This window comes from Lampetra fluviatilis, chromosome 58, assembly GCF_964198595.1.
Source record: "Lampetra fluviatilis chromosome 58, kcLamFluv1.1, whole genome shotgun sequence".
NCBI classification, from domain to species: Eukaryota; Metazoa; Chordata; class Hyperoartia; order Petromyzontiformes; family Petromyzontidae; genus Lampetra; species Lampetra fluviatilis.
In genome coordinates, this window is record NC_136332.1 from 7,074,286 (window position 1) to 7,102,081 (window position 27,796).

Here is a 27,796-nt window from a genome sequence, read left to right on the forward strand (position 1 = left end):
GCCACCCACCCCCTCGTGTACCGTTCTGGCCTTCATAGGTGCTCGCTAACAGCACTTGCCCCTACAGTCTGTTAAAGACTATATACGGGGGATCTTTGTCTTTGGCCTACACATGGACCCGTGTGTGTGTGTGTGGGCTACACGTGGACCCGTGTGTGAGTGCGCATGTACGAACTTAAAGAAATGAAACCGCACAAAGACAACGGACAAAACTAAATAAACGTCCCACCCTGAGACAGGGCCCTCGGATACGTGTCACACACGGTTACCCCCCCCCACCCCCACGACAGCCACCCTGAGTGCCGTCTAACGGCGCCACAACGTTCCCTGTGAGCACACGAGAAGACCCCCCCCCACTATAACACGGATCCCACCACAACCCAGACCCAACACCCACCACCTGCCCCCCACGACTGCCACGTGACCCCACGGTCAGCGAGCGGGGTCACGGGTGGCCGACACGAGCCGTGCGTGGAGGAGGCCGCACGTACGCCCCCCCTCCACCACCCTGGTCAGCAGTGGCCCCCTGGTGTCGGCGGGTACATCACGCGCTGCCACTCGATCGCGCTCACTCGCTCGCACGCCAAGCAGCGACTCGCTCACACGCTCGCTCACGCGCTCACACACATGCTCGCTCACACGCCAACGCAGCGACTCGCTCACACGCTCGCACTCACTCATAGTGGCTCGCTCACACGCTCGCACACACGCTCGCACACACTCATAGTGGCTCACTCACACACACGCTCGCTCACATGCCAACGCAGCGACTCGCTCACACGCTCGTGCACACACACTCATAGTGGCTCACTCGCACACACGCTCGCACACACGCTCGCACACACGCTCGCACTCACTCATAGTGGCTCACTCACACACACGCTCGCTCGCACGCGGTGAAACGCACTCCACGCCATCGCACAACGCCAGCCGGATGAACGCACCACCACCACCACCGCTGCCCTCCCAACCCCCCGCGCGCCACCACCGCCGCGCACGTCGTAGCCGTGGTGCGGGTGGCCGCGTGGGCCCGGCCTGCAGCTCGGCACCCTGCGCGCTGCGAACGGGCGATCGCGGCGAGCGACGGCAGAGGCAGCGAATCGGAGGACGGATGGACGGACGCGCGCGTGGGCGCACGGCCGGACGGAGCGGTGCTGGCGGTGGTGGCGGCGGTGGATTGGGCGTGGGAGCGAGGAGCTCACACACGCTGGATCTCAAAGAGCTTCACGTCCGTGTCGTACCACACGGGCGGGTCCACGTTCCTGCGGGCGGCACGGTGGCACCGTGAGGACACGCGCACGCACGCGCGCTCACGCACACACACACGCTCACACGCGCACACACACACATGCACTCACACGCGCTCATGCACACACACATGCTCAGGCACACGCTCACACACACACACGCTCACACACGCACGCTCACACACACGCTCACACTCACGCTCACACGCGCACACACACATGCACTCACACGCTTGCACACACGGACTCAGGCACACGCACACACATCCACAACAACAGCAGCAGCAGCCACCATTCGCCACTTAGTGGAGGTGACATCACCACAGCGCTTGTGCCAGGCTAGGTTCACTTTGAGGCCATCACGTGAAGGGTGGAAAGGCTCTTGTTGTCATGAGGTCACGGGACAGACCAAGGTGCCATGGGTCGACTGACCGAGATGACTAGCAGATAAAGCCACACACACAGGTGCGTGCGTGCGGTGTGTAATGCTTGCGTGTTTAGTGAGTGTTGTGCGCGTGTGCGCGTGTGCGTGTGTATGTACGTTGAACTTCTTTTCGCACAGTACGCAGGCAACCGTGCTCATCGGAGGTGTGGTGATTTGTGCGGTGCGAGCGGTGCGAGCGCTACCGTAGGTAGATGACGCCCCACATGTAGGTGCGGAACCAGGCGGCCGTGCCGGCGTTGGCCTGGTACTTGCGGATGAGGATGGGGTGTGGCACGGGCAGCAGGCCCACCAGCGTGCCGTGCTGCAGGAACTTGAGGATCTCCGTCTCGTCCGTCAGACCCCTACGCGCACACGCGCACACACGCACACACGTGCGCACACACACGCGTTGGCACGGAGATACACAAGCACACACACGTACACATGCGCACACAAACAAGCACGCACACACGTGCACACACACCATCAACGACACAACCGTGAACCTCACCTGAACCAACACCAACAGCATCGTGACCATCATTACCACCACCCTCTACCACCACTACCCCAATGCCACCGCCACCATCAGCACCATGACAATCTCCTCCGCCACCACCAACACCAGTTCCACCGTGGCTTTGTCAGGGCCCAGTTGTGTGTGTGCATGTGTGTGCGTGTGTGTGCGTGTGTGTGTGCGTGTGTGTGTGGCGTGTGTGTGTGTGCGTGTGTGTGCGTGTGTGTGCGTGTGTGTGTGTGTGTGTGTGCGTGTGTGTGCGTGTGTGTGTGTGTGCATGTGTGTGTGTGTGTGTGTGCGTGTGTGTGCGTGTGTGTGTGTGTGCATGTGTGTGCGTGTGTGCATGTGTGTGCGAGAGTGCGAGAGTTAGCGCCGCGATGCGCCACTAACCCGGCGACACCCGAGTTCGATTCCCGCTCACGGTCAACACCGGTGACAACTATCCGAACCGCTCATGGGCCTCCCCGAGGTCGCCTCGGCCTCAAATCAGCACTTGGTGAGATGTGTAAAACATCGCCACTGGGGAGACAAAGGCGGCCGGACGTGGTGCTGCCCACCCACCCCCCTCGTGCGCCGTGCCGGCCTTCATAGGTGCTGGTCGCTAACAGCACTTGCCCCTACAGTCTGTTGAAGGCTGCACGGGGCACACGTTTGTCTGCGTGTGAGTGTGTGTGTCTGCGTGTGTGTGTGTGTGTGCGTGTGAGTGTGTGTGCGTGTGTCTGTGTGTACGTGTGTGTGTGTGTGGGGAGCGGTGGCGTAGCGGTTAGCGCGCCGCGCTATGAACCTGGCGACCCGGGTTCGATTCCCGCTCACGGCCAACAGCAGTGACGATTATCTGAACCGGTCCTGGGCCTCCCCTAGGTCGACTCAGCCTGAAATGAGTACCTGGTGCGGTGTGTAAACATCGCCACTGGGGAGACAAAGGCGGCCGGGCGTGGTGCTGGCCTCCCACCCCCTCGTGTGCCGTTCTGGCCTTCATAGGTGCTCGCTAACAGCACTTGCCCCTACAGTCTGTTAAGGCTATACGGGGGATCTTTATCTTTGTTGCGTGTGAGATTACTTGTCAATGCAGATCTTCTCCACCTGTGGCACCAGCACCTGCAGCAGGCGCATGATGGTCTGCAGCGGCAGCTTGGCTTTCCAGGACATCACCTGTCGGACATCACCACATCAACATCACCACATCAACATCACCACATTAACATCACCATCCTCGTCGTCAACGTCATCGTCGTCATCGTCGTCATCGTCGTCATCGTCGTCATCGTCCTCATCGTCCTCATCGTCCTCATCAGTGATGTCTGATGAATCCGCTAAAACATTTTGACCGGTGCACAGAAGCCATAGACTTCCACAGAGACCCATAGACTTACAAAGGACCCATAGACTTACACAGAAACCATAGACTTACAGAGACCTATAGACTCACACAGGACCCATAGACTCACACAGAGACCCATAGACTCACACAGAGACCCATAGACTCACACAGAGACCCATAGACTTACAAAGGACCCATAGACTTACACAGAGACCCATAGACTTACAAAGAAGCCATAGACTTACGCAGAGACCTATAGACTCACACAGGACCCATAGACTTACACAGAGACCCATAAACTTACACAGAGACCCATAGACTTGCACAGAGACCCACAGACTTACAAAGAAGCCATAGACTTACACAGAGACCCATAGACTCACACAGAGACCCATAGACTCACACAGGGCCCACAGACTAGCACATAGATCTATAGACTTCCACAGAGACCCATAGACTTACGCAGAGACCTATAGACTTACAAAGAAGCCATATACTTCCACAGGACCCATAGACTTACACAGAGACCCATAGACTCACACAGTGCCCATAGACTCACACAGAACCCATAGACTCACACAGAGATCCATAGACTCACACAGAGACCCATAGACTCACACAGAGACCCATAGACTCACACAGAGACCATAGACTCACACAGAGACCCATAGACTCACACAGAGACTCATAGACTTGTATAGATATACACATGTAGATTTACTTACATCAAGACCTATATACTTACATTGACATCATTATCCCCATCATGGTGATGATGGTGGTGGTGGTTGTGGCAGTGGTGATGTTATTTTTGTGGCTGTGGTTGTTATGGTGACAATGATGGCAGTTGTGGTCGTCTCATCCACGCGGTACTGCGCACCACTGTGGTGGTTGTGGTTGTTGTGGTGTTGGTTGTGGTGGTTGTGGTTGTTGTGGTGTTGGTTGTGGTGGTTGTGGTGATTGTGGTAGTAATTGTGGTGGTGGTGGTTGTGGTGGTTGTGGTCGTGATGGTGATGGTGGTGTTGGTTGTGGTGGTTGTGGTGATTGTGGTAGTGGTGGTTGTGGTGGTAGTTGTTGTGGTGGTCGTGGTTGTGGTCGTGGTTGTGGTCGTGATGGTGATTGTGGTGGTGGTTGTGTTGGTTGTGGTGGTATTGGTTGTGGTGGTTGTGGCGATTGTGGTGGTTGTTGTCCTCACCCACTCGGTGGTGGGTACCCACTGTCCCGAGCTGGAGCTGGAGACACTGCTCGAGCGTTTCATGTCTCTCCGCGTCGTCATCACCACCGACTCCTGCTGCTGCTGCTGCGGCTGCTGCTGCTGCGGCTGCTGCTGCTGCGGCGGTGGGGACGGTGGGACACGGCCCCAACGGGGAATCACTCTCGCACCGCGCACCACCACCGCACTACGACCGCCACACCACCACCGCACTACCACCACCGCATTACCACCACCGCACGACCACCACCGCACGACCACCGCAGCACCACCACCGCACTACCATAACCACCACTGCACCACCACCACCGCACCACCAACCACCAACCACCACCACGCACGACCATTCCGCACTAACGAACCCCACAAAAAAACTTCACTGCTCAATCGCACCACTCCCTCTGCAAACTGACACCATCACTCCTATCAAGACACTCGCTCACACTCGCTCACACTTGCTCACACTCGCTCAAACTCGCACTCGCTCACACTCGCTCACTCTCTAGCTCACACTCACTCTAGCTCACACTCGCTCACTCTCTAGCTCACACTCACTCGAGCGCACATTCACTCGTGCGAGCACGTCACTCGCTCTCAAGCACCCGCAGCATTCGTATTCGCGCCCGCCCAGCCGCCCAGCCGCCCAGCCGCCCACACCAACCCCGACGCTGGACTCGTTGTCGCTGGTGCTGGTGCTGGTGCTGGCGCTGGCGTTGGCCGTGATGCTGCCCGTGCTGGAGGTCGTGGTGTTCACGGTGGGGGTCGCGGCGGCGGCGCCACCTTCCCCTCCCCCCGCTGCCTCGCCGGCGCCGTCCAGCCGCTGCGCCGAGCCGTCGTCCGCCACGTGGGCACGCTCCGTCAGCTTGTCCAGGCCTGCGCCGCCACCGCCATGCACGCGCAGACAAAGGTGCTCGCTCGCTCGCTCAGTCGCTTGCTCGCTCAGTCGCTCAGTCGTTCAGCCACTCTGTTGCTCACTTGATCAGTCACTCAGTCGCTTGCTCAGTCGCTCGCTCAGTCACTCAATCGTTCAGTCACTCAGCCACTCGCTCACTCAGTCACTCAGCCGCTTGCTTGCTCAGTCACTCGCTTGCTCGATCAGTCACTCGCTCAGTCACTCAGTCGCTTGCTTGCTCAGTCACTCAGCTGCTCGCTCGCTCAGTCACTCACTCAGTCACTCAGTCGCTTGTTTTCTCAGTCACTCAGCCACTCACTCGCTCAGTCACTCACTCAGTCACTCAGTTGCTTGTTTTCTCAGTCACTCAGCCACTCACTCGCTCAGTCACTCACTCGCTCAGTCAGTCACTCAGTCACTCAGCCGCTCAGTCACTCAGTCACTCAGCCGCTTGCTTGCTCAGTCACTCGCTTGCTCGTTCAGTCACTCACTCAGTCACTCAGTCGCTTGCTTGCTCAGTCACTCAGCTGCTCACTCGCTCAGTCACTCACTCAGTCACTCAGTCGCTTGCTTTCTCAGTCACTCAGCCGCTCACTCGCTCAGTCAGTAACTCAGTCGCTCGCTTTCTCAGTCGCTCGCTCGCTCGGTCACTCAGCCGCTCACTCACTCAGTCACTCACTCAGTCACTCAGTCGCTTGCTCGTTCAGTCGCTCGCTCGCTCAGCGACTCAGTCGGCTGGCTTAGTCACTCAGTTGCTTGCTTGCTCAGTCACCCAGTCGCTCGCTTGCTCGTTCAGTCGCTCGCTCGCTCAGTCGGCTGGCTCAGTTACTCAGTCGGTTCGCTCACCGGGCGTGGCGGCGAGCGTGGCCTTGAGCGTGCCGGGCTCGGCGGGGGCCGCGGGCCGCGAGCCTTCCATGGAGGTGCCGTCCTGGGAGCCGCGCCGGGAGCCGCTGCTGTCCGAGGCCTTGCGGCGCCGCTGCAGGGCCTTGTGCACCGAGGCCTGGTCCGTGGGGAGGTTTGCCAGCGCATGGAACACGGCGCGCTTGCGGATGATGCTGTACACCAGGTTGCAGTTGCCTGGCGGAGCGGGGGAGCCGGTACAGTTGTCGTCGGCGTCGTCGTCAGCCGCGATCGATTTATCTACCGTCAGCCGTGACTGATGTATCGTCGTCGATAAAGTCGGCGGAGGGGGCAAGACCGGCGTTGTTCAGGTATCGCCCCGCCATCGAAGTTAGCCCTGGCCGAGAATCTCAACTCTGGTCGCGTGTGTGTGTGTCACTGAGCGCCGGGTGGCTAAAGCACAGCAAGTTGGCACAGTAGGGGGCACAGGTGGTGCATCAGCCAGTCATCTCGGTCATCTCGGTCAGTCGACCCGTGGCACCTGCTGGGTCTGCCCCGTGACCTCCTGCCAGCGGGCGTTCGACACTTCACGTGGCTTCAAGGTGCACTTGGCCTGGCACAAGCGTCGTGGTGACGTCACCGCCACTTAGTGGCGAATGGCGGTTGTTGTTGTTGTCACTGTGTGTGTGGGGAGCGGCAGCGTAGCGGTTAGCGCGCCACGCTATGAACCTGACGACCCGGGTTCGATTACCGGCAACGGCCAACACTGGTGACGATGATCAGAACCGGACCTGGACATCCCCTAGGTCGACTGAGCCTCAAATGAGTACCTGGTGCGGCGTGTAAACATCGGCACTGAGAAGACAAAGGCGGCCGGGCGTGGTGTTGGCCACCCACCCCCTCGTGTGCCGTGCCGGCCTTCATAGGTGCTACTCGCTAAAAGCACTTGCCCCAACAGTCTGTTCAGGCTACACGGGGTACCTTTGTCTTTTGTGGCCATGTGTGTGTGTCGAATTGAGAAAATCATTTGGGACAGTCTCGGGAGGAGAGAAGTCGGATTTGAAGATTTCACAGGACACACCGTTCCCACGCCGCGTCATCATCAGCCGTGTGATCTCTCCGTCGCCGAATGGAGGCCTCTCCAGGCCGGAGCCGTTCTTCGCTGGGCTCAGGAAGCGACGATCCGTCAACTCGCACGCACGGGACGGCTCCAACGCCAACCTCCGCCCCCTTAACGTTGACCGCTAACATCCACAACCGAGGACGCTGCCGTAGCAATTTTGGAATTTCCACCGAGGGCTTTAGAACCACCACGATTGGCCGAGGGCCGCCCCAACGATTCTCCGAGCTTCGAAGACGCTTGACCCCACGACCCCATGACCCCGTGACCCCACGCCCCCACAACCATGTGACAGCACGACCCCAAGACCTCTCAAATCCAGCGGCTGCGTGACCCCACGACCATGTGACCCCCGCGACCCACCATCGAACTGGTACTGGATGATGTTGTTGAAGGCCTCGAGCAGGAAGAAGACCAGGTGGTGGTTCTGCGGCGCCGAGTAGAGGAACCAGGTGGTGGAGAAGGCCTCCAGCAGGTGCAGGAGCTTGTTCGCCGCCACCATGGACAGGCTCTTGAGATACGGGGACACTGCAGGGGGTGGCGGAGATCGGGGGGGGGGGCGGTGGTGGTGGATCAAACGGTGGAACAGCGAGGGTGAGCGGAGCAGTGAGGAAGCCGTCTCTCATTCGCTCTCCCGGCCCCCCGCTCCGCACAGGGCCCGTCCCCGTAGGGCAGGAGCGGGGAACCTTTTCTCTGCCAAGGGCCATTTGGATATTTATGACATCATTCGCGGGCCATGCAAAATTATCAGCTTAAAAATTAGCCCGTTATATTCGGTCAAACATTTAATTAACTCGACCTTAATGCGATGGCTGGAACTGCTTCTCTTTGGTGAGGCGTGCGACGTTAGCTGGTGATGACGATGTTGCTGCTACTCGCAACTGCTTTTCCAGGTTTGCGCCTAGATTTATTGAATTTAGAGTCCCGCCTGCGGTTGCTTTGGCAGGGCCACACCAAATGATTCCGCGGGCCTTATACGGCCCGCGGGCCAGACGTTCCCCACCCCTGCCGTAGAGAGAGAGCGAGAGACAGCAAGAGAGAGAGAGGGACAGAGAGAGAGAGGGACAGGGAGAGACTGGGACAGAGAGGGAGAGAGAGGGAGAGCTCTGCATGCAGATATACGCTACCCGTCGGAGGCCGTTGGCCTGCTAGAAGGGCTGCGTGCAGATGCAGCACTTGTCTTAGTAAAAAAAAGAAAGGAGAACCAGAGAGTGAGCGAGAGAGTGAGCGAGAGAGTGAGCGAGAGAGAGAGCGAGTGAGCGAGAGAGTGAGCGAGAGAGTGAGCGAGAGAGTGAGCGAGAGAGAGAGCGAGAGAGTGAGTGAGAGAGTGAGCGAGAGAGTGAGCGAGAGAGTGAGCGAGAGAGTGAGCGAGAGAGAGAGCGAGAGAGTGAGCGAGAGAGTGAGCGAGAGAGTGAGCGAGAGAGTGAGCGAGAGAGTGAGCGAGAGAGTGAGCGAGAGAGTGAGCGAGAGAGTGAGCGAGTGAGCGAGAGAGTGAGCGAGAGAGAGAGCGAGAGAGTGAGCGAGAGAGAGAGCGAGAGAGTGAGCGAGAGAGTGAGCGAGAGAGTGAGCGAGAGAGTGAGCGAGAGAGAGAGCGAGAGAGTGAGCGAGAGAGTGAGCGAGAGAGTGAGCGAGAGAGTGAGCGAGTGAGCGAGAGAGTGAGCGAGAGAGAGAGCGAGAGAGTGAGCGAGAGAGAGAGCGAGAGAGTGAGCGAGAGAGTGAGCGAGTGAGCGAGAGAGTGAGCGAGAGAGAGAGCGAGAGAGCGAGCGAGAGAGAGAGCGAGAGAGAGAGTGAGCGAGAGAGAGAGCGAGAGAGAGAGTGAGCGAGAGAGTGAGCGAGAGAGAGAGTGAGCGAGAGAGTGAGCGAGAGAGAGTGAGCGAGAGAGTGAGCGAGAGAGAGAGTGAGCGAGAGAGTGAGCGAGAGAGAGAGCGAGAGGGGGTAGAGAGAGAGGGGGTTTACATAAAGCAAAGCATAAAAAAAATGATGAACGAAGCAAAGTGTCGACTACACCGAGCATCTTCTTGTTTCCTCTGATCGTAAAAAAAAGAGAGGAGAGAGAGAGAGGGGGAGTGACAGGGAGAGAGAGACAGAGACAGGAATAGACAGGGAGAAACAAGGAGAAACAGAGAGATGCAGGGGGAGAGAGGGAGAGACAGCGAGAGAGAGACAGGGAGAAGGAGTCTGGACACAGACCGTTGACGATGACCGTAAGTAGGCAGTCGAAGAGCGGCTGCAAGCGCTGGTGTCCACTCGTGATGATCTTGTGGAATACCTGAAGGCCCAGAGGGGAGGCCGTGGAGACACAGGGAGTGAGCAGGCGGGCAGGCAAGCCAGTGAGCGAGTGAGCGGGTGAGCGAGTGCGTGAGTGCGTGTGTGTACAAATGGGTGAGCGAGTGAGTGAGTAAGTGAGTGAGTTAGCGAGTGAGTCAGTGAGCGAGCGTGTGAGTGAGAAAGTGAGCGAGCGAGTGAGTGAGCGAGAGTGTGTGTGCGTGCGAGTGTGTGAGCGAGCGAGTGATCAAGTAAGTGAGCGAGTGAGTGAATGAGCGAGCGTGTGTGTGCGTGTGTGAGTGAGCGAGTGAGTGAGTGAGCGAGTGTGTGTGTGCGTGTGAGCGAGCGGGTGAGCGAGCGTGTGAGCGAGCGAGTGAGCGAGTGAGCAAGTGAGTGAGCGAGCGAGTGTGTGTGTGAGTGGCGGAAGGACGTGAAGGACGCTGCTACTGGGCAGTTGAAGGCAGTCGCCCCCCAGCAACAACGGAGGGTAAAGGAGTGACGCTCACAACAACGAGTGGAGCGCCGGGTGGCTAAAACACAGCAATTTGGCACCGTAGGGGGCACAGGTGGTGCATCGGCCAATCATCTCAGTCAGTCGACCAAAGACACCTGGGTCTGTCCCGTGACCTGCCACCGGGCGTTGGACACTTCACGTGCACATAGCCTGGCACAAGCTCCGTGGTGACGTCACTGCCACTTAGTTGCGAATGGCGGTTGTTGTTCTTGTTGTGCGAGTGAGTGCGTGGGTGAGCGAGCGAGCGTGCGAGCGTGTGCATGCGTGTGAGTGAGCGAGCGAGTATGTGTGTGTGTGCGAGCATGTGCATGCGTGTGAGTGAGTGAGTGAGCGAGCGAGCGAGCGTGTGCATGCGTGTGAGTGAGCGAGTGTGTGAGCGTGTGCATGCGTGTGAGTGAGCGAGTGTGTGAGCGTGTGCATGCGTGCGTGTGAGCGAGCGTGCGCGCGCGAGTGTGTGCGAGCGTGTGCATGCGTGTGCATGCGTGTGCATGCGTGTGCATGCGTGTGTGTGTGCGAGCGTGGAGCGTGTGCATGCGTGTGAGTGAGTGAGTGTGTGTGTGTGTGTGTGCGGGTACGCACGATGACGAGCAGGTCGGCGTGCGTGCCGGTGAACACGGGGATGTCCATGGGCACGCGCACAGAGTACGGCTTGTTGAGGCGCACGCCAAAGTTGCGCTCGCCGCTCAGCAGCAGCAGGATGAACACGCCGATGTGCATCAGCCCCACACGCGCTGCGGGTCACGGGTCACAGGTCACAGGTCACATCCAGCATCACGTGTTACAGGTCACGGGTCACACAGAAGGGGACTCGCTGCAAGATCTGACCGTGTCTGTCCAGTGCTTGCCGAGCTCCAATTGGCTTTCGGTTGCCGAACGAATCCACAAAGTCTTGATTTGCAGCTTTCGTGATTGCAGGGATCCATACTCTTTGGTTCTTTCGGTAAAGTCACGTGGGTAGAAAATAAAATAAATCACGACGTCTCGGGCGCAACACAAGTCTGCAGTCTGCCTCAGCAGCAGGCCATGCTTTCCCACCTGATGACGGATGCTTGTGTTGTGCCCGAAACGTCGTGATTTATTTTATTTGATACCTAAGTGACATGCACGTGCGTGCATGTCCGTGTGTGTGTCTGTGTGTGCGAGTGTCTGTGTGCATGTGTGAGTGTGCGTGTGTGCGTGTCCGTCTGTATGTGTGTCTGTGTTTACGCGTGTCCGTGTGCGTGTGTCTGTATGCGTGTGCGTGTGTGCATGTCCATCTGTATGTGTGTCTGTGTTTCCGTGTGTCCGTGTGCGTGTGTCTGTGTGCGTGTGCGCATGTCCGTCTGTATGTGTGTCTGTGTGCATGTGTGAGTGTGCGTGTGTGCGTGTCCGTCTGTATGTGTGTCTGTGTTTCCGTGCGTCCGTGTGCGTGTGTGCGGCCCACCCCCCACGCTCACGGACACACTCACACTGATCGGCGCGTGCGTCGTTCAGGTAGTAGAGGATGGGCACCAGGATCTCCAGCACGTCGCTGCTCTTGAGCACGTAGAAGAGGAATTTCTACAGAGCGCACGCACACAGACCAAGACCCCCAGGGTCGCCTTAGCAAGTGCGGTCAACGAGTAGCAGCACCTACGAAGGCCGGCACGGCACACGAGGGGGCGGGTGGCCAGCGCCACGCCCAATGACACATTTACACATCGTACCGGGTACTCATTTGAAGCTGAGTCGACCAAAAGGAGGCCCAGGACCGGTTCAGATAATCGTCACTGGTGTTGGCCATGAGTGGGAATCTAACTCGGGTCATCCAGCTCACAGAGCAGCGCGAAACCGCTACGCTACCCCCCCCCCCCCGTTCTCCCCCCCCCCCCCGTTCTCCCCCCCCCCCCCCCGTTCTCCCCCCCCCCGTTCTACCCCCCCCCCGTTCTCCCCCCCCCGTTCTCCCCCCCCCATTCTCCCCTGCCAACCTCCTGCCCTCCCCCCGCCCGCTCCCCCCCCCTCTCTCACCCCCCCCTCTCTCACCACCCCTCCATTCTCCCCCCTCTCTCACCCCCCTCCCTCTCCCCCCTCCCTCTCCACCCGCCACTCTCTCCCCCCTCCCCCCTCCCCCCTCACCTTGTTGAAGTCCGCGAGCTTCCAGAAGAGGATGAGCAGCTCCTGGTGGTAGCTGATTCGCTTGCACGAGTTGGGGAGGTACGTCTGCAGCAGCGGGTTGTTCAGCAGGAGGCTGATGCCCTTGAGCACGAACTGGAAATCCTGGGCGGTGCGAGGGGCGCAGGGGAGGGGCAGGGGGAGGGGCGGGGGAAGGGGGGGGGGGCGGAGGTCGTGAGGCAGGTGGGCGTTGGGACGACGTGGGATTCGGAGGCATCGTACACGCTCGGGGTTCTGTTTTAAGTGTCTTCATCCGGGCCAGGGGTCTGGAAACCTGGAGCCGATTTGTGACGTAATGTAATGTACGGGGACTCCTCGAACTACGAACATTATTCGACTTACGAACTTTCAGAGATACGAACAAGCCCGTCCGTACGTCCAGTCGCCTGTCCGGACCGAGAGTCGTAAGTTCAACCGCCGCGCAATAAATGGCGGCGGTGGCATCTACATCTACAGAACGTGAAGAACCAGTGGCATCTACATCTGCAGAACGTGAAGAACCAGTGGCATCTACATCTACAGAACATGAAGAACCAGAGGCATCTACATCTACAGAACATGAAGAACCAGTGGCATCTACATCTGCAGAACGTGAAGAACCAGTGGCATCTACATCTGCAGAACGTGAAGAACCAGAGGCATCTACATCTGCAGAACGTGAAGAACCAGAGGCATCTACATCTGCAGAACGTGAAGAACCAGTGGCATCTACATCTGCAGAACGTGAAGAACCAGTGGCATCTACATCTACAGAACGTGAAGAACCAGTGGCATCTACATCTGCAGAACGTGAAGAACCAGAGGCATCTACATCTGCAGAACGTGAAGAACCAGAGGCATCTACATCTGCAGAACGTGAAGAACCAGTGGCATCTACATCTGCAGAACGTGAAGAACCAGAGGCATCTACATCTACAGAACATGAAGAACCAGTGGCATCTAAATCTGCAGAACGTGAAGAACCAGAGGCATCTACATCTGCAGAACGTGAAGAACCAGCGGCATCTACATCTGCAGAACATGAAGAACCAGTGGCATCTACATCTGCAGAACGTGAAGAACCAGCGGCATCTACATCTGCAGAACGTGAAGAACCAGCGGCATCTACATCTGCAGAACGTGAAGAACCAGTGGCATCTACATCTGCAGAACATGAAGAACCAGTGGCATCTACATCTGCAGAACGTGAAGAACCAGAGGCATCTACATCTACAGAACATGAAGAACCAGTGGCATCTACATCTGCAGAACGTGAAGAACCAGAGGCATCTACATCCGCAGAACGTGAAGAACCAGTGGCATCTACATCTGCAGAACGTGAAGAACCAGTGGCATCTACATCTGCAGAACGTGAAGAACCAGTGGCATCTACATCTGCAGAACGTGAAGAACCAGCGGCATCTACATCTACAGAACATGAAGAACCAGTGGCATCTACATCTGCAGAACGTGAAGAACCAGCGGCATCTACATCTACAGAACATGAAGAACCAGTGGCATCTACATCTGCAGAACGTGAAGAACCAGTGGCATCTACATCTGCAGAACGTGAAGAACCAGCGGCATCTACATCTACAGAACATGAAGAACCAGTGGCATCTACATCTACAGAACGTGAAGAACCAGTGGCATCTACATCTGCAGAACGTGAAGAACCAGTGGCATCTACATCTGCAGAACGTGAAGAACCAGTGGCATCTACATCTGCAGAACGTGAAGAACCAGTGGCATCTACATCTACAGAACGTGAAGAACCAGTGGCATCTACATCTGCAGAACGTGAAGAACCAGTGGCATCTACATCTGCAGAACGTGAAGAACCAGTGGCATCTACATCTGCAGAACGTGAAGAACCAGTGGCATCTACATCTACAGAACGTGAAGAACCAGTGGCATCTACATCTGCAGAACGTGAAGAACCAGAGGCATTTACATCCGCAGAACGTGAAGAACCAGTGGCATCTATATCTACAGAACGTGAAGAACCAGTGGTATCTACATCTACAGAGCGTGAAGAACCAGCGGCATCTACATCTGCAGAACGTGAAGAACCAGCGGCATCTACATCTACAGAACGTGAAGAACCTTTGTCCGCGTCCGAGCGAGCGTCTCTCCCTGCTCACCTCCTCGCGGTGGATGCGGGAGAGGTAGTTCACAAAGAGGTTGTCCGGTCCGGCGGCCTGTGGGATGGAGGAGAGGTCGTTTAACGCGGGGGAGCCACGTACACCACACCACACCACGCCACGCACGCTATGCCACGCCACCCACGACACATCACAACACGCCACGAACGCCACACCATACCACGCACACCAAACCCCACCACACCCCACCACGCCACACACACCACGCCACGCCACACACACCACACCACGCAAGCCATGCCACACCACCCACGACACATCACAACACGCCACACACACCACGCCATACCACGCACACCACACACACACCACACACACCACGCCACGCACACCACGCCACACCACGCCACATCACGGCGAACCTCTGCGTCGTCAGCACCGGCGCCGGCCGGTCCCCCACCCCCTCCGCCGGCGGCCCCCCCCGAGCCCGTGGCGGCGGCGGCGGCCCCCGCCGTGGCGGCGTCGCAGTCGAGGGTCACGACGAGCACCTGGCAGGCGACCTCCACGAGCGGCTCGCGCGAGTCCGAGAAGATGAGGTGGTTGTAGGGAAGGCCGTAGCCCACCGGGTCGTAGGCGCACACCACGTTGAGCAGCGACGTGAACAGCGGGAGAGCGTGCCTGCCGCCGCCACCACCGCCACCACCGCCGCCACGGAGAAAGAGTCACCATGGAGATGGTACGGAGACGACACGGAAAGAGTCACCATGGAGACGGAACGGAGACGACACGGAAAGAGTCACCATGGAGACGGAACGGAGACGACACGGAAAGAGTCACCATGGAGACGAAACGGAGACGACACAGAAAGAGTCACCATGGAGACGAAACGGAGACGACACGGAAAGAGTCACCATGGAGACGAAACGGAGACGACACGGAAAGAGTCACCATGGAGACGGAACGGAGACGACACGGAAAGAGTCACCATGGAGACGGAACGGAGACGACACGGAAAGAGTCACCATGGAGACGAAACGGAGACGACACGGAAAGAGTCACCATGGAGACGGAACGGAGACGACACGGAAAGAGTCACCATGGAGACGGAACGGAGACGACACGGAAAGAGTCACCATGGAGACGAAACGGAGACGACACGGAAAGAGTCACCATGGAGATGATACGGAAAGAGTCACCATGGAGATGATACGGAAAGAGTCACCAAGGGGATGATACGGAGACGCACAGAGAGAGAGAGAGCGTTGTGACGAGTGCTGCTGCTGCTGGTGGTGGTGGCCCTCAAAGTGCACCTGGCCTGGCACAAGCGCCGTGGTGACGTCACCGCCACTTAGTGGCGAATGGCGGCTGTTGTTGTTGTTGTTGGTGGTGGTCGCGTGGAGCGGTGGTGCAGTGGTTGGCACACTCCGAGTTCGGTTCTCGCCCACAACCACCAACACCGATGATGGTTATCTGAACCAGTCCTGGGCCTCCCCTAGGATGACTCAGCCACAAATGAATACCTGGGTGGGTCGGCGAGTACCCGGGAAGGTAGGTAGGTGAGTACCTGAGTAGGTAGGTAGGCAAGCACCTGGGTAGGTATGTGAGTACCTGGGTAGGCGAGTATCTGGGTAGGTCGGAAGGTGAGTACCTGGGTAGATAGGTAACTACCTGATTAGGCAAGTACCCGGATAGGTATGTGAGTACCTGGGTAGGTAACCATGCGAGTACCTGGGGAGGTATGTGAGTACCTGGGTAGGTAGGTAGGTATGCGAGTACCTGGGTAGGTATGTGAGTACCTGGGTAGGTATGCGAGTACCTGTTTTCAGCGGAGCAGAAGAAGGAGACCCAGGGGTTGGTGGGGGAGCCCTCGCTGGGGGGGGGCTGGTAGATCGCCTCCGAGAAGCAGGTGAGCAGCAGCTTGAGCAGCTCCGTCCTGCGGGCACCGCCAACACCACCACCACCACCACCACAGTCACCACCAATACCACCACCAATACCACCACCGTCACCACCACAGTCACCACCACCAATACCACCACCAATACCACCACCATCACCACCACCGCCACCACCGTCACCACCGTCACCACCAATACCACCACCAATACCACCACCATCACCACCACAGTCACCACCACCAATACCACCATCACCACCATTACCACCACCATCACCACCAATACCACCACCAATACCACCATCACCACCGTCACCACCAATACCATCACCACCACATCACCACCATCACCACCACCGTCACCACCACCGTCACCACCGCCACCACCGCCACCACCGCCACCACCACCACCGTCACCATCACCATCACCACCACCAGCAATACCACCGCCAATACCACCGCCAACACCACCATCACCACCACCACCACCAATACCACCACCAACACCATCACCACCACATCACCACCATCATCACCACCAACACCACCACCAATACCACCATCGCCACCACAGTCACCACCACCACCATCACCACCACCACCATCACCACCAGCATCACCACCGCCACCACCACCAATACCATCACCACCACATCACCACGATCATCACCACCACCGCCACCACCGTCACCACCGTCACCACCGCCACCACCACCACCAATACCACCACCAATACCACCACCACCACCGTCCCCACCGCCACCACCGCCACCACCACCGTCACCACCGCCACCACCACCACCGCCACCGTCACCACTGCCATCACCGCCGCCATTACCTCCATCACCACCATCATTGTCACCATCACCACCGCCATCACCACCGCCATCACCTCCATCTTCACCATCACCATCATCATCACCACCACCACTGCCATCATCACCATCATCACCACCACCACTGCCATCATCACCATCATCACCACCACCACCATCATCATCACCACCATCGACGCCATCACCACCACCATCACCACCACCGCCATCACCACAACCACAGTCACCACCGTCACCACTATCACCACCACCACTATAATCATCACCACCACCGCCACGGACGTCACCACCACCGCGGCCGGCATGGTGCCGGGGCGAGCCGCGTCACCTGTTAGCGTCGTGCTGGGCGCTGGCGGGGGGCGACACCGCGAAGCCCACCCCCGCCTCCCAGATGAACTCACAGCTGTCGATGCCCTGCCCCTCGTCCGCACACTCCTGCAGGGACGGAGGTCAGGGAGGGGAGGGAGGGAGGGAGGGGAGGGAGGGGACAGGAGGGTGGAGGTATGTAAAGTGAGAGGCACGGAGCCAGCGCCACTGCGTGCAGAGCCAGCCCCGCACGGCCGCAGAGACGAGTTCATGGAGTCCATGAACTCCGTTCTGCGGTCACCGCGTCTTTGCCGAGCACCGGGGATTGTTGTTGGTTGTGGCGGGCGGTACGCCCAGCCGCCCGCCCCCCCCCCCCCCGCCCCCCCCACCGTCACCACCGGATGTCGCGTGGTTAGCGGCGATGATTGTGGATTTCGATGTAAAGCTTTCGTGACTGCAGGGATTCATCTTCTTGGTTCTTTCGGTAAAGTCACGTAGAAGAGAAATAATAAAATAAAAAAAATAAAACTTGTTATTATATTATTTTATTATGTTTAATTTTTTATTATTTTATTATTTCCCTTCTACGTGACTTTACCGAAAGAACCAAGAAGATGATTGTGGAGTTAATCGGCGGCGATGATCGATCGCGGCGATTAACGGTAGAAGAGGTGGTAAGTGCAGGTCAAGGAGGAAGTGGCGAGTGTAGCGTAGCGGTGGTGGCGGCGGCGGCGCGGGCGGTTGGTGTCGCCTCACCGGGCCGGCCTTGCGGTTGGCCGTGATCAATGATCGATCACAGCGATTAACGGTAGAGGTGGTAAGTGCAGGTCAAGGAGGAAGCGGTGAGTGTAGCGTAGCGGTGGTGGCGGCGCCGGTGCGGGCGGTTTGTGTCGCCTCACCGGGCCGGCCTTGCGGTTGGCGTGCACGGTGAAGTCCGGGCAGAAGAGGAGGTCGGAGATGGCGAGCAGCAGCGAGCGGGCGAGTGGGCAGGCGTCCACCTCGTCCTCCTCCTCACCCTCGCTCTGCCACAACGACAACACCACGGCGGGTCAGGGTGCACGCAATCGCAGCAGCAAACGATGAAACGCAAATTTTTTTTATACTCTTTGTTTTTGTCGGTAAAGTCACGTAGGTCTCACTTGATACAGCAAATCTGGCTGTGACGGTTCCACCTGTTGACGGAGACTTGTGTTGCCTCCTAAACGTCGTGATTTTTATTATTTGTATTAATTTAAATTTCATTTTTTACCTACATGACTTAGATTGACATGCCCACCCGCCCGCCCGCCCGCCCACTCACCCCGGCTCGGCCAGCCCCAGACACGCTGGACCAGAAGAAACCCCTCCAGTCGGGGTCTTCGAAGATGTAGGGCAGCGTGCGCGTGAGCAGCCGCGTGCAGTTGAGCACCACCAGGCGCTCCTTCTCCGAAGGGCAGCCGTTCTGAGCTCCCTGCACCAGCTTCTCCACCGCCTGGGCACGGCGGGGGGGGGGGGGGTAACGGGGGGTAACGGGGGGTAACGGGGGGTGGGAGGGGGGGGAGGGGCGAGGTGGTGGGGACAGAGACACTTTCCCGTCGTGCCGCTTAACGAAAATCTCGCCCGCGTCGTCCTCGCCCGGAATCCCCGGCCGCCCCCCCTCGCTCCCGCCCCTCGCTCCACCCCCTCGCTCCCCCCCCACCGCACCTCTTCCCCCCACCGTCACGCAAGAGTCCGACCATCCGAGCAGTGGCGGCTTCTGGGCTCAGCCATCGAACGAGGACGCTCGCCGCATTATCGCGCGGCGCTTTCGGGCGCACTTCTGCGGCCGTCTGGAACGCTCTTGTCTTCCTTCCGATGTTAGGAAGCCGCTGGGAGCTGCGCAACTTTTAAATCATCGCCGAACTCATTTCTCTAGAACTGCTCGGCGTTGCGGTGTTTAGTTTGTTGTCCTTCCCTGCGCACCGTGACGCAAAACCACAATAACGTAACCACAGTACAGTGGGGATGGCGGGGATGACGACGATAATGCCGCTGCTGATGACGATGACGACAATACCGGTGCTGCTGCTGCTGTCGATCCTGCTGATGCTACTGATGCTGCTGATGCTGGCGATGCTGGCGATTACGACGATGTAAACGCCCGATCCACACATACATAGGAGACGTCGCGGCGATACACTCCGGTGCTCCCGACGTGGTTACCTGGCTTCACCACCCGAATGTGGAATTGTAGCTGTTGCCCTGCATCTACATCAGCCGTAGGAAAGAAGATTACGACGATGATGATGATGATGATGACGACAATGATGACGATGACGACGACGATGAAGATTATGACGACGATGATGACGACGACGATGAAGATTATGACGACGATGATGACGACGACGATGAAGACGACGATGACGACGACGATGACGACGATGACGACGATGACAACGACGATGACGACGACGAAGATTATGACGACGATGACAACGACAATGATAACGACGATGATGACAACGATGATGACGACGACGACGAGAATCAGACCTTGTAGCAGAGCGTGGCGAGGTTGGAGGGCGACTCCTCGCGCACAGCGCGGATCTCGGCTCCCGGCACCAGCGTGAAGACGTCCTGCACCGACGTCGCCGTCTCTGCCCAGAACTGGTCCCAGAACGCGTCGTCCGTTGCCTCCACGGGCTGGTGGGGGGGCGAGGGGGGGCGACGAGGGGGGGGGGGGCGAGGGAGGGGGCGAGGGAGGGGGCGAGGGAGGGGGCGAGGGGGGGGTGGAGGGCGAGCGGGGGGGGAGGGTTGAGTAAACTAAACTAAAAACTATTTTTATTTAACAGGTCAGGCCCGCTGAGACCCGTAGACTCGCACAGAGACCCATAGACTCGCATAGAGACCCACAGTCTCACACACAGACCCAGAGACTCACACACAGACCAACAGACTCACACAGAGACCCGCAGACTCACACAGACGCTACCCACACACCTCAAGTCTTTGTTCGGCCTGCGTACGCATCTCACGCGTTACTCCTACGTGAAATAATACCCATAGCAACGGGATTTTTCCATAACGCGGCGTTCTTCAGGAACGCCACTACGACCGCGGCGTGACAGGAGAACCCGACTCTGCGTCGAACGTCTTCCGCGCCGTACGTAGCAACAACCATGCCGGATCGGAGGTGCCGGTGGATCCAGCCGCCACCGCGCCGGCCACTCGCGCCTCCGCCCGTTAAACCGCGACACGGCGCGCGGTGGAAAAACAACCGGGACCCCTCCGGAGCCGTGCCGGCTTGGCTAAGAGGGGGCAGCATGCGAGGGTGGCGTGGGTACCTCTAGCGGGGAGTTTTAACAGGGAAAGCTCCGACTCCCCCCCCACGCCCCCCGGGTTTTTACAGAGGGGGGGGGGCGCGCTCCCCCTCCCCCTCCCCTCCCCTCCACTCCTTCGAGCCCAGTTCCCGCAGCCATCAGCGTCAGCGGCGTTGGTGGTGCCGTGGCTCCGCCGGACAGGGGAGCGCGAGGATTCCATCGACGTCGGGGCAGGGCAGCGGCTCTAATGTGAACACTTGCCAGGGGCGATCGGTCACGTTTCACTCAAATACTTCACGTAGCGTGGCGGCGTCGGCGGCTACGGCGGAGACACTCACCGCTCAGCACGGTAAGGGGGGGGGGGGACAGGGTTTCCGCACCGTCTGCATTCTGTCCGGCTGCTGCTGCTGCTGATGATGATGATCTTATTAAGGATTCGAAGATATGAGGAGGAGACCAGGTGGCTCATGGGTCAGAGACGCGGAGGCAGCACTGCTGGGATCCTGGGGTCTCAGGCGCAGCAAGTTGATGGTCTCAGTCCGGTCGCCAGTGACTCGCACAGAGAGCCATAGACTCACAGAGAGCCATAGATTCACACAGAGAGCCATAGACTCACACAGAGATCCACAGATTCACACAGAGACCCATAGACTCACACAGAGACCCATAGACTCACACAGAGACACATAGACTCACACAGAGAGCCACGGACTCACACAGAGATCCGCAGACTCACACAGAGACCCATAGACTCACATAGAGACCCATAGACTCACACAGAGACCCGCAGACTCACACGGAGAGCCACAGACTGAGTCATAGACTCACACAGAGACACAATGACCCACACAGAGACACAACGAGTCACACAGAGAGCCACAGAGACCCATAGCCTCACACAAAGACCCACAGACTCACACGTCATTAACCAGGTTTTTATTTCACCAGGTCGGGCCCACTGATCTACATAGCTCTTTTGTGACCAGGCCACAAATGATAGCCCAACGAAGTGGCTTATCACGTGGAGATTTATAGCAGCAGCAAAATAATCTACAACGCGGGAAGGAAAACCCGGAGGGCCTGGAGAAAAATCCACGCGACCACGGGGAGAGAGAGACACACGCAAACTCCAAATATACAGCAGCAGGCGTCAGGGTCGGGATGGAACCCACGACGTCCTGTATACCAAGCGAGGGAGTTAACATCTCTGACAACCCATTGAGTGTCGTGCCGGCCTTCATAGGTGCTGCTCGCTAACAGCACTTGCCCCAACAGTCTGTTAAGGCTACACGGTGGACCTTTGTATGTGTGTACTCCTTTCGCACCGTACGTAGGTTAGCGACAACCACAACGTGGTAATTTGATGATAGCTTCCCAAAACTAATCAGTTGCAGCAACTGGAAATTACAGCAACAATCATCAGCACGTAAAGACAAAGTTCGCCCGTATAGCCTTTAGGGGCAAGTGCTGTTAGCGAGCACGTATAAGGCCGGCACGGCACACAAGGGGGTGGATGGCCAGCACCATTTCCGGCCGCCTTTGTCTCACCTAGTGATGTTTTACACACCGCACCAGGTACTCATTTGAGGCTGAGTCGACCTAGGGGAGGTTCAGATAATCGTCACTGGTGTTGGCCGTGAGCGGGAATCGAACCCAGGTCGCCAGATTCATAGCGCGCAGTGCGCTAAACGCTACACTACCGCTCCCTACCACACAGATACACACACACGTACACACACATACACACGGACACACACACGTATACACACGCACGTACACACACGGACACACACGCACGGCCACACACGCACGTACACAGAGACACGTACATACACGCGCGGACACACACACGCATAAACAAACACACGTACACACACACGTACAAAGACACGTACACACACAAACACAAAGACACGTACACACACAAACACACGTACACACACACACACCTATACACAAACACACACAAACACACACACGCACACACACACCTACACACAATCACACACACACCTACACACAAACGCACACGTACACGCGTACACACACACGCACGGACACACACACGTGCACACACACAAGTACACGTACACACACACACGTACACACATGTACACACACACACACGCACATACACACACGTACACACACACACACGCATACACACACGTGCACACGTACACACACACGTACACACACACGTACATGTACACACACACAAGTACACGTACACACACAAGTACACGTACACACACAAGTACACGTACACACACGTACACGCGTACACACACGCGCACACACACACCTACACACGTACACACACAGCTACACACGTACCTACACACGTACCTACACAAACACACATGTACACACACAAGTACACGTACACACACACACCACACGTACACACACGCGCACACACACGCGCACACACACACGTGCACGTGTTGGCTAGTGCCGACGTCAGAGCCACTCCCTCGGGCCGCACACATCCACGTGGCCGATTGCCACATCGAGTGGCAGCCACGGAGGCTCTCGACCACCAACGCGTTCATCACCATCATCATCACCATCATCATCTTCACCACCATCATCATCATCTTCACCACCATCATCATCATCTTCACCACCATCATCATCTTCACCACCATCATCACCATCATCATCACCATCATCATCACCATCATCACCATCATCATCACCACCATCATCACCACCATCATCATCATCAGCAGCCATGATCCTTCCACTGCTGGCTTAAGCCCTCCCCTTTAAAACTACCCCCCCCCCATTCCCCATCCAGACTGTTGTGGCAAGTGCTGTTAGCGAGCACCTATTAAGGTGCTGGCACGTACGGTGCGAAAGAAGTTCAACATACACACGTGCAGATGGGTGGGTCAGTAACACGCCCGGCCGCCTTTGTCTCCCCACTGTTGACGTTTACGCTTCGTGCCCTGCAGCCTCACTGTGCACCTAGCCTGGCACGAGCCTCCTCCTCCTCCACAGAGGTTTGTGTCTTATGCCAAAGACAAAGACCTCCCGTGTAGCCTTGCCAGACTGCTGGGGCAAGTGCTTTCACGCTTTTCGCGACCAATATCGCATCCATAATACAGGTTGCTTTGTTAATCTATAAATGTTGTGTCGTTCAACCCGCCACCACCCGACACAGCCAACTCGTAAGGGTTTGTCTCGTCAACAGAACGTGGCCACATCGTTATTGGTACAGCAACGCCGCTTGTGTGTTGGAGAGAAAATCCACAACAACATCCACAACATTTACAGTCTGAGCACTCAGATCGCGATGTGCTGTAACGAATTGGCCACGTTCTGTTAACGTGACGACCCATTGCTGTGTTGGGTGGTGGTGGGTTTAACGACACAACATTTATAGATTTACACGATCTGACCCAGAACAAGAACCTATGAGCACGGCACACGAGGGGGTGGATGGCCAGCACCACGCCCGGCCGCCTTTGTCTCCCTCGTGGCGATGTTTTTACACACCGCACCAGGTACTCATTTGAGGCCGAGTCGACCTAGGGGAGGCTCACGACCGGTTGAGATAATCGTTACTGGTGGTGTTGGCCGTGAGCGGGAATGGAACTCGGGTCGCCGGGTTCGTAGCGCTGCGGAGCGATAACCATTACACCACCGCTCCCCACACAGACACAAAGATAAACAACACACACACACTGACACACACAGACACGCACACAGACACGCACACAGACACACACACACTGACACACACACAGATACACACACTGACACACACACTGACACAGACACACACTCTGACACGCACACACGTAGGTACAGTCCATACTACACACACACAGACACACACTGACACAGACACACACTGACACAGACACACACACTGACACAGACACAGACGTACACGTAGGTACAGTCCATACTACACACACACTGCCGAGGGGGCAAGTGCTGCTGTTCGCGAGCGCCAATCAAAGGCGCACACAACACGCAGAGCCACACACCACCACCAACAACCACCACCACCACCAACCACCACCATCCACAACACACGTCGCTTGTGCCAGGCTAGGTGCACGCACGCGAGACCGACCACGTACATTCAACACAACTCACCTGCGTCTTAGTCGTCAGCTGTATCACGGCTTTGCGGAAATTCAACTTGGTGTCCGTGTTGCCCATGCCTGCTGCTGTTGTTTATTGCTGTTGTTGTTGTTGTTGTTTATTGCTGTTGTTTATTGTTGTTGGTGGCGGCGGCGGCGATTCCTTGAGCATTCGCAGAGACAGAACGGCCTCGCGGTGACGTCACGCCACTTCCGGGTGAGTGATGACGTCAATCTGGAGGCGTGGTCTCCCATCTCGTGCATTTAAACAATTCATATTCGTAGGTTTTTTCGGTAAAGTCACCGTGTAGGTAAAACATCAAAATTAATGAAAATAAAATAAAAACAAAAATCACGACGTTCCGGAGGCAACACAAGTCTCCGTCATCAGGTGGGACCGTCACAGCCAGATTAGCTGCATCAAGGGTTTTATTTTATTTTCATTAATTTTGATGTTTTACCTACGTGACTTTACCGAAAAAACCTAAGAAGATGATTCCTTGCAGTCACGAAAGCTTCAAATCTAGAATTAAACAATTCATTTTTTTTCATTGTGATTTTTCATTATTTATTTTCTTCATTATTTTTTATTTTTCATTCTTATTTTTTCTCGTTCTTATTCGTTCATTCTTATTTTTTCCCATTATTATTTTTCATTCTTATTTTTTTCATGCTTATTTTTATACGTTGCGACTGGCAAAAAGGTAGCCCATGATAGCTGCTCACACCAGCTATAAATGCCCTCTGATACGTGGTGGCATTGTTTTTGTGCTGTTCGCCTTTTGGCGTTGTTCTCGGGTCTGACACACAGACGAGGCCATGAAGAAGGCTGCTGTCTCTGGTGCAGGCCAATCAGTTTCAAAGACAACGCATCAAATATGATCAGATCCACGTGTTTATTTTCACGTTCACCACAAAAAACGGTGCATGGTTATTGCAGACAGAAAATATAAAAGTTATTCTATTTCTGAATTCATCCACTCACTCTTTCACGCGTTGTTCACAAATTGATGAGTAACATTAGTCATGCATGTGTAGTAACGCTTATGACTCGTTCACACCGGAGTTGGAGGCACACTTGTTTATTTAACACCACACGTTGTGACATACACACTGAGGGGGTATCGGCCCCCTCACCCGTCTATCTGAGGACACACCTCTAGGCTAACCCTAGCCTGCCTCTGAGTCCTCCTCTAATGGGCTAGGGGAGGCTATCTTGGCCCGACACTGGTCAGTCGGGCCCGGTACCCAGAGTCCAGACCAGCACTGGCTCTGGCTCTGGTACCACGCCACTGGCTCGAGCCTGCGCGGTCCTGATAAGGACGGCGTGCCAGGGGGAGACCAGGGCTCTATCTAGGACGTCTTCCGTCTCCTCTTCTTAGCTCACACAATACTCCCGAGCCCCTCGATACATTCCCCTTTTATACCCAACCCCTCCCTGAGGGGTGGGGCCCCGGGGGATCATAATGACCGAATCGACCCCCCAGGGTGTCTGGCGCGGACGTCGCAGAGGGCACCTGCTCGTGCACACATGTAGCCCCGCCTACTGTGTTTGTTTACCATAGGCTGCCATGCATAACGGGCTCTCTCTCTAACACCCCTACATCACTCCCCCCCGCATAGCATGCAGCCGTCCCGGCTGCCAACATACAAAAATTTGACAATAAAGGTGCCTTCACCCCCTGACCGCGCGTGTGCCTCACTATTTTTGAACAATAACAGGAACCAGAACAAGAACGCAACAGCAAGATGAGAAAACAACCCGTCGCACCCCCCCCGAATAAATACGAATTCCGTAAAAAAAACAGCCTATATACAATCAGCAGGGAACCCACCACGCACACACAACACACGGTGAAGCCAACATATGTACATCCGAGGAGTGGGGAACACACCACCCACACAACATCCAATGAACACAACAGCTATGTACACATTTTCCGGCCTCACAACAGTTTGCGCATTTTAGCGCGCGTCCTTGCAGCGGGCCCCTCACATGGGGTAACCGCGTGTGGCGGACCATCAGGTGGCAATTGTCCGCCTTGGGGTGAGCATTCATCCGACTCCGCGTGACCCTCGGTATCCGCAGGAGGGGTGATTGGGCGTGAGCCCGTCACTCCTGATGCACCTGAAGGTGGCACAGCCGGCAAGGCATTAGGTGAGAGCGACGGAGACGGACCCAGCGAGTCGGCCGACCCCCCACATGCTTGGCCACGCGCGTGTGAAGTGTGATTGTGTACCGCAGAGAAGGGTTTTAACCTAGAGGGGTGCACGAACCATCGCCGCTTCCCCCACTTGATGCGCACGCACTGCGGTCGTAACACCTCCACCACTTCCACAGGGCCCCGCCACGGCCGCACCAGTTTAGAGGAGGTTGCCAGTGGCACCTGGGGGCAGTGTAGCCATGCCTTGTCCCCCGGCTTCCACTGCAGCATGTGCGCTCGACTCAATCTGAGGCGCTCATTCGCCTTCTGACGGAGGTCAGAGTTTTGCATTGCAGCATCCCGTGCCTCGGTCAATTTGTCCAGATTAAATTTAACGTGGTCAGCCAGATTAGTTTTTCCCTGCGGCACGGGGATCTGCAACTGGGCACGAACAGGCGGGTCTGGTTCTCGGCCGTACATGAGGTAAAAGGGAGAAAACCCCGTAGCTGCATGGGGTGCCATCCGGTACGCCGCCAAGACCCCCTGAATTTGTAGGTCCCAATCCGTTTGCGAGTCCGAAACTTGTTGTGATAACATGGACGTGATGGTGCGATGCAACCGTTCGACCATCCCGTCAGTTTGTGGGTGATATGGGGAGGTCCGAA

The 27,796-nt window shown here is 56.9% G+C and overlaps 1 protein-coding gene and 1 long non-coding RNA gene across 7 annotated transcripts in view; both read right to left on the bottom strand.

Moving 5' to 3' along the window:
• The window catches only part of LOC144950459 (uncharacterized), a 121,552-nt gene that overhangs the window by 2,168 nt on the left and 91,588 nt on the right, over positions 1-27,796 (bottom strand). The gene's annotated exons all lie outside the window — the stretch shown is intronic.
• Positions 400-25,198, bottom strand: HID1 (HID1 domain containing). 6 transcript variants are annotated; one of them, XM_078880577.1, is made up of 19 exons: positions 25,001-25,198; positions 20,121-20,270; positions 18,907-19,077; positions 18,506-18,628; positions 17,629-17,735; positions 16,384-16,500; positions 14,990-15,245; positions 14,607-14,663; positions 12,448-12,588; positions 11,802-11,892; positions 10,933-11,084; positions 9,765-9,843; positions 7,938-8,102; positions 6,461-6,691; positions 5,384-5,595; positions 4,705-4,806; positions 3,249-3,340; positions 1,875-2,033; positions 400-1,262 (listed from the first exon to the last, which is right to left on the bottom strand). In XM_078880577.1, the coding sequence occupies exons 1-19, from the start codon at positions 25,064-25,066 to the stop codon at positions 1,199-1,201; spliced, it is 2,535 nt and encodes an 844-aa protein (XP_078736703.1). In that variant the 5' UTR covers positions 25,067-25,198; the 3' UTR covers positions 400-1,198. The 6 variants fall into 6 exon arrangements, with proteins under 6 accessions (XP_078736703.1, XP_078736702.1, XP_078736701.1 ...); XM_078880576.1 differs by having other exon boundaries at positions 4,705-4,809; XM_078880575.1 differs by having other exon boundaries at positions 4,705-4,815.